This window comes from Trichosurus vulpecula, chromosome 6 (genome assembly GCF_011100635.1).
Source record: "Trichosurus vulpecula isolate mTriVul1 chromosome 6, mTriVul1.pri, whole genome shotgun sequence".
Taxonomy (NCBI): Eukaryota; Metazoa; Chordata; class Mammalia; order Diprotodontia; family Phalangeridae; genus Trichosurus; species Trichosurus vulpecula.
Window position 1 is genome coordinate 255081854 of NC_050578.1, and position 14373 is coordinate 255096226.

The 14373-nt window shown below is 42.5% G+C and overlaps 1 protein-coding gene across 1 annotated transcript in view; it reads left to right on the forward strand.

Annotated features, from left to right (window-relative positions):
* Positions 1-14373, forward strand: part of HSD17B12 (hydroxysteroid 17-beta dehydrogenase 12) — a 148549-nt gene that overhangs the window by 124044 nt on the left and 10132 nt on the right. Inside the window, exons 8-9 of the mRNA XM_036764894.1 lie at positions 5090-5171; positions 8546-8611. Of these exons, the coding sequence (XP_036620789.1) occupies positions 5090-5171; positions 8546-8611 (148 nt within the window). The remainder of the gene's footprint in view (positions 1-5089; positions 5172-8545; positions 8612-14373) is intronic.

A 14373-nucleotide genomic window follows, 5' to 3' on the forward strand; every position in this document is an offset into this window, starting at 1 on the left:
CGTGGAGATTGATGGTACCTTTGACGGAAATGGGGAAGTCAGGAAGAGGAGCCGGAGTTCAGAGTCAAGTTCCGTTTTTCACGTGTTGAACTTGAAGTCCTCAAGCTTAGGAACCATATGATATTTTGATCTCCCAGAACATAATACAGTGTCCTGGACACAGCTGACAGTTAAATGTTAGTTGGGCTTGTCTTACGCCACATACCAAAATAAAGTCCAAATGGGTACATGATTTAGATATAAAGGCTGATACTATAAGCAAATTAGGAGAGCAAGGAATAGTTTATCTGTCAGATTTATGGAGAATGGAGGAATTTCTGACAAACAAGAGATAGAGAACATTATGAAATGCAAAATGGATAATTTTGATTACATTAAATTGAAAAGTTTTTGCACAAATAAAACCAATGCAATCAAGATTAGAAGGGAAGCAGAAAACCGGGAAAGAATTTTTACAGCCAGTATCTCTGATAAAGGCCTCATTTCTAAAATTATAGAGAACCGAGTCAGATTTATAAGAATACAAGTCATTCCCCAATTGATAAATGGTCAAAGGCTATGAACAGACAGTTTTCAGAGGAAGAAGTTAAAGCTATCTATTGTCATATGAAAAAATGCTCTAAATCACTATTGTTTAGAGAACTGCAAATCAAAACAACTCTGAGGTACCACGTCTCTCCTGTCAGATTGGTTAACATGACAAAACAGGAAAATGATAAATGTTGGAGAAGATGTGGGAAAATTGGGTCATTAATTCATTGTTGGTGGAGTTGTGAACTGATCCAGCCATTCTGGAGAGCAATTTGGAACTATGCCCAAAGGGCTATAAAAATGTGCATACCCATTGATCCAGCAATACCACTACTAGGTCTGTGTCCCAAAGAGATCATAAAAATGGAAAAAGGACCCACATGTACAAAAATATTTATAGCAGCTCTTTTTGTGGTGGCCAAGAACTGGAAATTGAGGGGATGCCCATCAATTGGGGAATGGCTGAACAAGTTGTGGTATATGAATGTAATGGAACTATTGTGCTAGAAGAAATGATGAGCAGATGGACTTTAGAAAAACCTGGAAAGACTTCTATGAATTGATGCTGAGTGAGGGAAGGAGAACATTGTACGCAGTAACAGCTACACTACAGTATACGATGGCAGACTTTGAAAGACTTAGCTCTTCTCAGCAATGCAAGGACCTAAAACAGTTCCAAAGGACTCGTTATGGAAAATTACATCCACATCAAGGAAGAGAAATGAGGAGTCTGAATGCAGATTGAAGTATACTATTTGCTCTCTTTTTTTTGTTTTGTTTTGGTTTTTTCTTTCTCATGGTTCCTCCTATTCGTTCTAATTCTTCTATATAATATGGCTAATGTGAAAATGTGTTTAATAAGAATGTATATGTACAGCCTATATGAGATTGCACACTATCTTGGGGAGGAGGGAGGTAAAGAAAATTTAAAACTTACGGAAGTGAATGTTGAAAGCTAAAAATAAATTAAAAAAATTTTTTTAAATTATATGTCACTTAGCCATAAGCATTTATTTATTTTTTTAATTTAAATTTATTTATTTAACATATTTGGTTTTCAGCATTGATTTTCACAACAGTTTGAATTACAAATTTTCTCCCCATTTCTACCCTCCCCCCCCACTCCAAGATGGCTTATATTCTGGTTGCCCTGTTCCCCAGTCAGCCCTCCCCTCTATCACCCCTCTCCCCTCTCATCCCCTTTTCCCTTCCTTTCTTGTAGGGCAAGATAAATTTCTATACCCCATTGCCTGTGTATCTTATTTTTTAGTTGCATGCAAAAACTTTTTTTGTTTTTGAACATCTGATTTTAAAACTTTGAGTTCCAAATTCTCTCCCCTCTTCCTTTCCCACCCACCCTCCCTAAGAAGTCGAGCAATTCAACCTAGGCCACACATGTATCATTATATATAACCCTTCCACAATACTCATGTTGTGAAAGGCTAACTACATTTTGCTCCTTCCCAACCCATCCCGCTTTATTGAATTTTCTCCCTTGACCCTTTCCAAAGTGTTTGTTTTGATTACCTCCACCCCCATCTGTCCTCCCCTCCATCATCCCCCCCCTTTTATTTTTTTTTTAATCTTCCTCCCTCTTCTTTCCTGTGGGGTAAGATACCCAACTGAGTATGTATGGTATTGCCCCTCAGGCCAAATCTGATGAGAGCAAGGTTCACTCATTCCCCCCTCACCTGCCCTCTCCCCTCCTCCCACAGAACTGCTTCCTCTTGCCACCTTTATGCGAGATAATCCACCCCATTCTATCTCTCCCTATCTCCCTCTCTCAGTATGTTGCTCTCTCATCCCATAATTTCATTTTATTTCTTTTAGATATCTTCCCTTCATCTTCAACTCACCCTGTGTCTGCTCTCTCTCTTTTACATATGTATATAAAAACATATATATATATTATATATATAAAAACATATATATATTATATATAAAAACATATATACACATACATACATATACACATAGATATATACATACATTCACATTCACTTATATATATACATAAACATATATATATATATATGCATATTCCCTTCAACTACCCTAATACTGAGGTCTCATGAATCATACACATCATCTTTCCATGTAGGAATGTAAACAAAACAGTTCAACTTTAGTAAGTCCCTTGCAATTTCCGTTTCTTGATTACCTTTTCATGCTTTTCTTGATTCTTGTGTTTGAAAGTCAAATTTTCTGTTCAGTTCTGGTCTTTTCACTGAGAAAGCTTGAAAGTCCTCTATTTTATTGAAAATCCATATTTTGCCTTGGAACATGATACTCAGTTTTGCTGGGTAGGTGATTCTAGGTTTTAATCCTAGCTCCATTGACCTCCGGAATATCGCATTCCAAGCCCTTCGATCTCTTAATGTAGAAGCTGCCAGATCTTGGGTTATTCTGATTATTCAAATTGTTTCTTTCTGGCTGCTTGCAGTATTTTCTCCTTGATCTGGGAGCTCTGGAATTTGGCAACAATATTCCTAGGAGATTTCTTTTTGGGATCTATTTGAGGAGGCGATCGATGGATTCTTTCAATTTCTATTTTGCCCTGTGGCTCTAGAATATCAGGGCAGTTCTCCTTGATAATTTCTTGAAAGATGGTATCTAGGCTCTTTTTTTGATCATGGCTTTCAGGTAGTCCAATAATTTTTAAGTTATCTCTCCTGGATCTATTTTCCAGGTCAGTGGTTTTTCCAAGGAGATATTTCACATTGTCTTCCATTTTTTCATTCCTTTGGTTCTGTTTTATAATATCCTGATTTCTCATAAAGTCACTAGCTTCCACTTGCTCCAATCTAATTTTTAAAGTAGTATTTTCTTCAGTGGTCTTTTGGACCTCCTTTTCCATTTGGCTAATTCTGCCTTTCAAGGCATTCTTCTCCTCATTGGCTTTTTGGAGCTCTTTTGCCATTTGAGTTAGTCTGTTTTTTAAGGTGTTGTTTTCTTCAGTGTATTTTTCAGTATTTTTTGGGGTCTCCTTTAGCAAGTCATTGACTTGTTTTTCATGGTTTTCTCGCATCCTTCTCATTTCTCTTCCCAATTTTTCCTCTACTTCTGTAACTTGCTTTTCCAAATCCTTTTTGAGTTCTTCTATTGCCTGGGACCAGTTCATGTTTTTCTTGGAGGCTTTTGTTGTAGGCTCTATGACTTTGTTGTCTTCTTTAGGCTGTGTGTTTTGGTCTTCTTTGTCACCAAAGAAAGAATCCAAAGTCTGAGACTGAATCTCGGTGCGTTTTCGCTGCCTGGCCATATTCCCAACCAACTAACTTGACCCTTGAGTTTTTCAGTGGGGTATGACTGCTTGTAGGCTAACGAGTTCTATGTTCCACGTTTGGGGGGGAGGTGCCAGCTCTGTCAGACCCGCACTACTCCTTCCCCAAGAACCCCCAGTCCAGGCTGGGCTTAGATCTTCACCAGGCTGTTGCACTCCTGCTCTGATCCGCCACTTAATTCCTCCCACCAGGTGGGCCTGGAGCCGGAAGTAACAACAGCTGTAGCTGCCCCACCTCCGCTGCCCCCGGGGCTGGAAGCCAAACCGTGAACTCCTTCCACTCCCGCAGCTTTTCCCACTAACCTTCTCCGCAGTCTTTGGTGTTTGTGGGTTGAGGGGTCTGGTAACTGCCGCAGCTCACATATTCAGGGCGCTAGGGCCCCCTCCTCCCGGCTTCTGGTCTGGATCGTCCACGCCGCTCAGGCTGGGCTCTGCTCCACTCCGTTCCCAGCTCCCAGCTCCGTGTGGAATAGACCTCACCCAGAGACCATCCAGGCTGTCCTGGGCTGGAGCCCTGCTTCCCTCTGCTGATCTGTGGTTTCTGCCATTCTAGAATTGGTTCAGAGCCATTTTTTATAGGTTTTTGGAGGGACTCAGTACGGAGCTCACGCTATTCCCTGCTTACCAGCTGCCATCTTGGCTCCGCCCCCATAAATTAAATTTTTATTAAGTATTAGTTGGGCTTCTAATTAAATGCTAGAATGAGTGCAGGAGCTCCCAGAAGAGAAAGACCTAGAATGGCTAGAAAAGGCCTAATGGAAGAGGTAGACCATCCTAGAGGCTTTTATGAATGAGTTTCCTTTTTGTTTGGGGGGTTGCAATACTGATACTTTGTCCATGGAGGGAGAGCCTTAGGAGGAAACCCTTAATTACCTTGGGTTGTACCTCTATGCAAGTGGAACAGAAATTGAAAATAATGTAGCCAACTCTGTGAAATGGATCCTGTCATTGGGAGAGTTGTGACTCTCCCAATGACCAAGTGACCATCGTCTATCCTAGGCAGTGCTTGCAGTGGTGACTGTAGGTCAGTTTAAATCTGGATTAAGTAAATAGTTAGGAAATGAAGTTTTAAACTGATGTATTTCTGTAGCTAACATCTAAGAAACAGCCTGTGTATATGCCCCGTATTCTCATGATGAGAAGCATCATAAAGTGTCTGGACCAGAACTTGTACTATGGACTTTGAAGAGTTGCTCTGGGGAAAGGAGTTGGCGAATAAACATAGAAATGTGAATGCCTGTCCTCCTTACATGCTCTGTCTTTCCCTCCTCTTCTTAGATCTAAAGGTGCAATTCTGAACATCTCATCTGCCAGTGGCATGTACCCAGTTCCACTGCTGTCTGTTTACTCAGCAACCAAGGTAAAGTTTATTTGGGAAAAAAAGATTAGAATAGATTGTTAGAAATGATAGAAGTTTGCATGTCCTGTAGTTTCCTTCTTGGAGAATAGCAGAGTGGATAAATTGTGAGACTTCAGTTCAGGAATTACTTCTGATGCTTCCCTAGGCAAGTCATTTAAAGTCTGTGGGTTACAGGAGGATCCCCATGATTTGTCTACTAAATCATAGATAGATTGTGACCTGTATTGGTAGATTAAATTCCCATATTAATGAACTTGTTGCTCCTTTGTGTATTTATTCTTGTCAGTTTTCAAACGGACCAGAAAGAAGAACCAAACTGTCCCTTGCCCCTTTTGGCAGGGAAAGAACACTCATTTGGTTTGACCACAGACCCGTAGACTTGACCTGATCTAGTATGGCATCTCTTGTGTGTGTGAAAACATGAATTTTCAATTCTGTTGTTGAGGGGAAAGTTATATCTAGGTATTACCCTAAGTTCAGAAACATTTGAATTCTAAATCTGTTTTAAATGACTAACTTGCACTTTTTCTTTCTTTCAATAAACATTGATTTAGTACCTACTATGTGCAGAGAGCTATACTGAATTATAAAGAATAAACAGTTTACATAAAAGATAGGCTCCTTTCCATAGAGCTTATGGTCTAATGGTCCTATGGCTGTGGTGTAAGAGGGTCAGACCCACATCTTACTGACTGACCATCGACATATTGGAGACCTAAGTACCTACAATCTAATATTGTGGTCGTTGCTGCTGGACCCCCATGAGCCATGGAGGACTGGGCCTCTGCTCAGGTTGTCTGTGGCTGCTGTGAACCTGGTGTTCTTGGGACCAAGCGCATGGCTTTCATCTTCCACATGGACCTGTGAGCTTTTCTTCTAATCCTGGTCAACCACCAGTTGTGGTTAGTGTGGGTTAGTGGTTGGTAGAGGGTGGAAGCTAAAGAGGCTGGATCATCAGCACACGTCGACCTCTGCGGCAGAGGAGTACAGTCATGTGCTCTCCTGTGTCATCCTCACATACACAAGGGAACTCAGTATCATCAAACCTATCGTGGAAACAAGAAAGGAAAACGTTGAAAAGTACAAGTAAATCTAATCACTCAAATACACAGTGAAACCCGTGCATGGAAGAGACTCAAAAAACCATTTTTTAAGTGGAGAGAATTTTATTATTTAGTCTGTTGGCCATGCTTTTCCATCTGTGATGATGGGTAATTAACTCTTTTTCTACACTTGTCCCTAGAAATAAGAAAAGGGACACTTATTCCTATTAATCACATTCAAATTTATTTTCATAACATTTTATTAAAAGAGAAAGCAATATTCCTAGTTTTTAGGTTTATTTTTTAATCTGAAATACTGGAAGAACTTAGGGTGTGTGGACTCTGATAGGAGAACACAGCAGGAGGATCATGGGAAACGACCTTGATGGCTCCTATTCAGTAAGCAAGGCAGTTTTGAATTTCGTTTTTTCTAAAGTTTATTAATGACATCTCAGAAGTCTTATCAAGATATATTTTTGATTAAAGAAAGGTCATGCTTCCTTTAATAAGATAGGAAAAGTGCAGGCATATGCGATTTTCACATTTGAATAGCGCCATTTTTTACTGTTTCAATATGGTGGCATTATACGCATTATACTTGTCGAAAACAAGATCCCCAATCCAAAGAAACATTGGCTCTTGTAGCTTTATTGCCAGCAAGAGCCAGATAATTCAGTAAGAGTCAGACTGGGGTTGTGGAGAGACCACGGGCCTGAGGGCGAGAAGTGCCGGGCTTAATCTTGGAGCAGTAGCTCAACTTTTTGGAGCCTCTGTTTCCTCGTCTTTAACATGGAGCCAGCCGTGTGTCTGCACGTGTCGTTATTGTTGTTATTATTCCCTCGAGACATGGCCTTCCTCCATTAGTTCATTGGGATGCTAGCATGTTACCTGTAGCCTCAGTATCCCCGCATCAGCCACTGAGCTCCATTCTGTGGCTGCAGAGTGTGGATGACCGCATGGCCCATCCCCAGTACTGGGGCGGGGTGGGGCAAGGTCAGAGTGCAGGCCCTGTTGAGAGTCAGTCGTTATGTCATCTTCACACACAAGAGCTGGGAGGTCCCTTGGAGATGCCTCGTTTTTTTTGTAAGAGAAAACCTTGGTAGCATAATACTTTGAATGGGCGTTGCTCATTTAAATAGCTGAAATGAAGTGTGCCTTAGCAGCATGCAGTAAGGCCTGGCTTTACTCTGTCAGTGTAGTTAGGGAAGGAAAAGAGCCAAACTACTGCCTACAACACATCCATTTTCTTTGGTTTGTGTCGGCTGGGGGAGTGCTGAAACGGCTGCTCCTCTTTTGAAAGAACACGTACACATGCACCCCTTTTTGAGCTGTTTTTGTCCTGGCTCACAGGCACATTCTCAGGGAAACACCCATGTGCATGTGCTGATGGCCTGAGCCCGTAGAGTGGGATGCCTCCTCAAGGCTTAGTGGACTCTGAGGCTTGCTTCCTGCCCTGCCGCATTGGCCAGAATGTTGCCGGCTCGGAACCTTGCAGGGTCAGGATTGATGTCATGTGCCTTACACTTGAAGCGCATTGATCAGATAGTGCCTAGCACCTCCAGAGGTGGGGTAGCTTCACCTTCTTACCCTTCGAAAAGGGGACTCCAGGTTGTTGTTTTGGAAAAGATAGAAAGTGTTCTCTTGTCTGTCAGCACCTGCTGGGTCTCAGCTCCCCAGAGGACCCTTGACTTGATGTCAGGTTCCCTTTTCAGCTCTTAGAGCTTATTTCTCTGTGTCTCTTCAAGCCAAATCAAACAGAATTCTGACTGTGTTTTTGTTTACATTGTGATTGGAAGAAAGGGGTTATATCTTTTAGTAGCTAGGAATAAAATAAATTTCTTTCTTAGAAAGCAGTAGAATTATAAAATTAATGAACTTGGGACCATTATGTTCCACCAAATGACCAGAGCCATGTGCGGATAGAAGAGGATGATGACGACTGATTTTTGTAGCACTTCATATACATTGGCATATTTGTTCCTCACAGCCACTCCCTTAGGTCAGAGCACTGTTATTTCATGTTACTGATGAGCTAGTCACATAGATGACAAATGGTCGTGCCAGACCTTGAGCCTTGCCAAGGCTTCTACTGGCTCCAGAGGACTTCTTCCCACTGAATCCTCATCCAGAATCTAGTTTGATGATGGCATTGCTGTCAGAAGCCAACTTGTTATTGTATTGTATGAGGTCTCAGTCTTTATTTAAAGTAAAACAAGTGGTGAGGAACCCTCACGTTCCCTGGTTGCCAGATTATTTCTCGTTTCCAAGACGACAAATCAGCCGATTGATGTCATCTCTGTGTTTTCTTCTCCCCCCTCCCACCCCATGCAGGCTTTTGTAGATTTCTTCTCCCAATGCCTCCATGCGGAATACAGGAGCAAGGGCATCTTTGTGCAGGTGAGTGGAGTTTGTTTCTGTTAAGCATCCCTGTTATTGAGTGGTTGCCACAGCAACTGTGGCTGTCTTGGCAACGAAAGGAAATCACGTTCCTAAGTAAGTGAATGTGACGTTAACACACCATTAAAGATGCAGTTTCCCTTTGGCTTGTGCCAGGGAAATCTAGACTTCTGAAAAATATTCCCCAAACTTTTAAGTGGGAGTTTATACCCAAAGCCAAACCAAGGGCGTCATGAAAGTGGTTTAAGCAGAAATGGTGCAGACTCTATTATATACCAGAGCTTATAGAGAAAGCTGTAGAGTCATAGGGCTTAAAGCTGACAGGGACCTTTGATTCCATGGAGTCATCTCCTCCCCAGAGAGATGAAGGAGAGAGTCATAGAAAGGGAAGGTCACTTGCCTAAGGTCCCACAGGTTATGAGTAGAAGAGCTCGATTCACACCCAGGGCCTTGGAGCCTGAGTCCAGGGTTCTGTTCCCTGCATTGGCCTGCTCTAGGAAGACTTCTGCCCAAGAGTCTTGAACCCTGGCCCCTCTGATTAAAATTCTAATGTATTCACCATTGCACTATCAACCCTCAGATCTGTATGTGCCACAAAAGGAATAAGTGCCCTGTAAGGACAGAGCATTTGATTTCACTAAAGCCTACTCACTACTGCTGGCTGGATCCTGGGATAACGTTTAGACTGATCTCATCACCCAGCATCATCCCAGAAAATTGGTGCAGCAACAGTGCTCTGACGACTAGCAGTACCAGAGGGTAGGAGCCCCCAGAAATACTGCCAGGTGCTTTTACTCGTGCCATTCTCAGCTGGTTATTGAGTAGTAACTGAGGGCGCAGGATAATAATGGCCCATGGGATAGCTGTCAGGAAGGGCATCGACAAATACACCTCTGGGAATGTGCCGCTGCCCAACCATTGTTTATTTTGGGGCAGGGCCAGCCTTATCTCTCAGAGTTTGAGGGAAGCTTGGGGATATCTGGTGAAATCTGTACCCGAGAAAGGACCCCCACTGTAATGTGTGCAGCAGGTGGTCGTCTGGCCTCTACTAGAACCCCTCCATGTCCTCCAGAAGCCCCTGTTCTGTTTTTGGGTAGCTCTGTCAACGAAGTTTTTCCTTACATTCAGTTGAAATTGGCTGTCCATGCCAGCACCTTCCTACCCTTTGCTTCTAGTTCTGCCTCTTGGGACCTAGCAAAACATTTCTCAGTTTCTATCCTGTAAGTCTGCCATTTGGACTTGAGGGTTGCTATCATGTTCTCCTGCTGCTGTTTTGGAAGCTAGTTGGCACTGCTGGAATCCAGGCCCTCCTGTCAAGGCAGCTCTCGAAACTATCAGCCATATCCCAGACCTAGGCAATTACTGGCCCACCAGAGTAGGTCATTAGCCTTCCTCATGGCTCAGAGCCACCCCATCAAGCTTTCAAGGCCATATCTCTTTCTCTTTGTGTAGACCTTGGGCACATCAGTGTTCCCAAAAGAACAGAGGTACTGTCTTGCCCGTTGGGGATGGGAGTGTTATTATCTTATCACTTAATCCTGGAGTCAGCCGGATGCTGACCTGGTCTAAAATCTCACTCCCTGTGGTGTCATGTTCTAGCAGCCCTGGTGGTCTGAATGCCCCCACCACCAGGCGCTGTCCTCCTGCATCCAAAATCTCTACCTGCATGTCTGGTGCTCCTGTGGATAAACCATTATATCGGGACCTTCCTGGCAGATGCTAGATTTGAAGGACTCCAGAGCCCTGGATTTGGGTCCCACCTCTGCCATTTACTGGTTACGGGGCCTTGAGGAAGCCATGTTACCTCTTGGGGCCTCAGTCTCCTCATCTCTTTGTTAAGTGGGTTGGACCAGCTGTTCTCCAAGATCAGCCTTCCAGCTTACTGTTCTCTGATCTGGGCTTTAATTCTCTGTGGCATTATATTATTCCCTTTCTCCCTGGGTCACCACTGCTTTTTTTTTTTTGGGCAGTTTTTTATTTTATTTTACCAGAACACAAATACAAAATAGAAAAGAGAGACAAAAACACATCATGAACTTAAATATTGAAACTTAAATATAAAGTAAGAAAAAAAGCATGTCATGTGCATAGCAGAACATAGGAGAGGATTCAAAATATGTAACAAATTTTCATTTCAAGAAAGCCTGTATGATAAATAATACACCTTGTGTTGAGAATTGTCCATCTTTTCTTTGCTTCCTTGTGTTTTCTTTTGTTCTCTCTTGTGCACTTTTTAACTTGTTCTTTTTTTACCCTCCCCCCTTCCCCCCAGAAAGCTGCAATATAATTTAGATGTGTTTCTTTATATATACATACACTTATACATATATAGACATACACTTTCTCAAACATACTCTACTCCTGCTTTGTTTTTTTATATTTGTACATCTTTTGTTTCCTATCCCTCCTGCCTCCTCTACTTTACTTCTGCCCACTACATCACCTTCCTGTTACTTGCCTACCCGCCCCCCTGCCATCCAACAGCCACCCTGCCCTCCTATTACTTGCCTTCCCCCCTCTAAGGATCCCTCCCCTATCCTCCCATTCCCATCCTCCACCAACCACCCTGCCCTCCTAATACTTGCCTTCCTCCCTCCAAGGATCCCTTCCCTATCCTCCCATTCCCATTGATCTAAACTCCCTTTACCTGTTCCCTCTTTCTCCCCTCTAAAAATCCTTCCCTTGTCCTCTCCTCCCTCACTATACCCCTACCATTTTATTTCTTCTAAATTTAGAAGACTTTTATACTCTTCTAAATATATATGTATTGTTCCCTCTTAAACCCATTCCCGATGAAAGTAGGTTACCAGAACTACCAGTCCTCCTCCACCATCCAAATCCTCTGTATCCTTTCTTCTTCTTGTACCTCTTTTGTATAAAATAGTTACTCTTTTTAGCTTTCTAAATGGTTTTACTTTTTAAATTCATATCATAGGTTTATCCCCCTTTCTCATAAGCTCGACAATTATTAATAAGAATGTTAGACATACATTTTACATTTTATGTTATGTAAAAGATAAGCAGTCTGTTCTTATGAATCCCTTATAGTCAGTCTTTGGTGTGTACTTTATGTTTCTCTTGGTTCTTGTATGTTGAATCTTCTATTAAGTTGAGGATTCTTTTTAACAAAGTCTTGAAAGTCTGAGGGTTTGTCAAACATCCATTTTTCTTCATTCAAGATAATACTTAAATTTGAAGGGTATGATATTTTTGACTAGAGGCCCAAATCTTTTGTTCTTCGGTATATCGTGTTCCAAGACCTGCGGTCCTTTAATGTCTGTGCTGCGAGGTCTTGTGTAATTCTAATTGTGGCACCATCATATTTGAATTGTTTTAATCTTGATGCTTTTAATATCTTATCCTTGAGCTGGGGGTTCTGGAATTTGACTATGATATTCCTATGAGTTTTCTCTCTTTTAAGTGGTGTGCGATGGATTTTTTCTATTTCTACTTCCCTGCCTTGTTCTGATGCTTCGGTACAATTTTCTTTAATTATTTCTTGTATTATTGTATCAAGATTCTTTTTTTGATCATGGCTTTCAGTTACTCTGATCATTTTTATATTATCTCTTCTTGATCTAGTCTCCAAATCTGGGGTGTTTTTCTTATGTTTCACTTTCTCTTCTGTTTTTTCGTTATTCATGTTTTGTTTAATTATTTCTTGATCTCTTATAATTTCACTAGCTTTGCTTTGCCCAATTCTAATTTTCAAGGTGTCATTTTCCTCCTTGAGATTCTGGATCTCCTTTTTAATTGGTTGACCTTCATTTCATAACCTTCTTGTTTTTCTTGGATTTTTTTTTTTTAGTTTTTCCTCTGTCTATGTCATTTGATTTTTAAAGTCCTTTTTAAGATCTTCTATAAATTCTTTTTTGAACAGGTGACCATTTGACTTTGCTCTTTGGGGGTTTCTTTACTTCAGTATCCTCCTCTGAAGATGAACCCCAGTCATCTCTATTCCCGTAATAGGTCTCTGTGGTTGGATTCTTTCTCCTTTGCTTGTGCATTTTTTGTGTGTGTGTGGTAATAACTTGATTTTTGTAATACCTCTGTACCTGGGGTGTGGGAAATGGTGCCTCTTGCCCCAAATCTTCAGTTCTCTCCTGTCACCTGGAACCAAAGCCAAACCTCCAACTTCCTGTAAGTGCCCACAGCCAGGGGCTTTCTGCCCCACTGCCCCACCAGGCATGTGCTGGTTCCTTCTTGGCCCCCCCACCCCTGCTGCTCTTCGGAGCACAGCTGGGTCTGGCATTCCTCGTCAGCAGAGGTTCCCGAAATCTTCCTGGGCTCAAAGGCACGACTCCCTCACTATCCCGGGGTGAAAAGTTCCAGTGGATGAGGCTGGTCTCTCAAACCAACTAGCCCTGGGGCTTGCCACTAGTTATTCAAGTGACTTGCCACTTGTTAAAATAGAACCTAGCCTGGAGGTGTTTCCTCTTCACCGGGACCAAACCTGGTCCTGGGGTTTTTCTTCAGATCTTCTCAAACTGTCCGAGGAAGATCCTGGTTGTGCCCCTATTTTTCTTTGTCTCTACCCACACTTTGTTTGCCCTAAGGTGCTATTTTAACTCTTTTGTGGGGGGAAATCTTGAGAGCTTGGAATTTTCTGACCTATTCCGCCATCTTCCCAGAATCCTCTCTGGCCACTATTGCTCCTTGAATGAAATGTAAGTTATTATAATATTACTCCATTGTTTGTGTTACAAGGACTCATTGTTCTTATTCCCCCATGTCTGTTGTCCTCTGTGTCAGTGTGGTGTAGAGCTGACCCTGGTTCCTTAATGCTCTTCCAGTGGATTGCAAGGCCGTGGCAATCTGGAAGGGCTTCCACTGCAGTCCCAGCCACACACCGTGTGTGTCGCTTGTTCAAGCACTGTTTGGAGAGGCTCATCACTTTCTTGGCTACAGCAGTTCTCAGAAAGTAGGCTGAGTCATAGAGGGAATTCAGTCCGCCCTGGTGGAGGGAATACCCACACCTACAAACTCTGATTCCAAAAGAAGCAACTAGAGTCGTGGGAGGGGTACTCCAGATCTGTATGGCCCTTGACAGTCTACAGAAGAGGCCTTCCCGTAATCCACAAGCACTAGCTATGTGCCAGGCACTGGGCATATGAGGCAAGGCAAAAACACCAAGCCTGCCCTCGGGGAGCTTGTGTTCTAAAGAGGGAAGCAGCATGTAAAGGAGGAGAAGAGACAAATTAGAGAGAAGGTGACACCCGAGAAGGGAAGGCTTTCTAGATGTTCTCTCATTTGATTTCCACCACTGTCCTCTGAGGGAAGTCTCCTATCCCCATTTTACTGGTGAAGTGACAGGCTCACAGAGAAAGTGACTTGGCCCAGGTCACATGGACCAGCAAATGGAAGTGGAATGGGGCTTCAAGCCATCTCACAGAGTCACAAGGGATGTCCGAGGTCTTGTCCATACCTAGTATGCAGAAAAACAGTGTCTTTTAGGAGTATCTGTCCAGCCTTTCAGGGAGAGGGACGGCAGTCCGTTGCACTTCAGGATAGCTCTGATTATTAGGGAACTCTTTACATCAAGCTGAAACTTGCTTCTCTGTGTCTTCTAGCTCTACACTGTAGAGGCAGGGTTGGATCCCTCTTCTTAGACCACCCCTCAGATACTTGGGAGCTACTATCATGTTCCCTTTCCATCTCCTTGACTCCAGGTAAAACATGCCCGGTTTTTTAGGGTGTTTGTTATATGGCATGGTTATTAGTCTTCCTGCCAGCCTCATCAGTGCATGTGTGTTGTCCCCCAA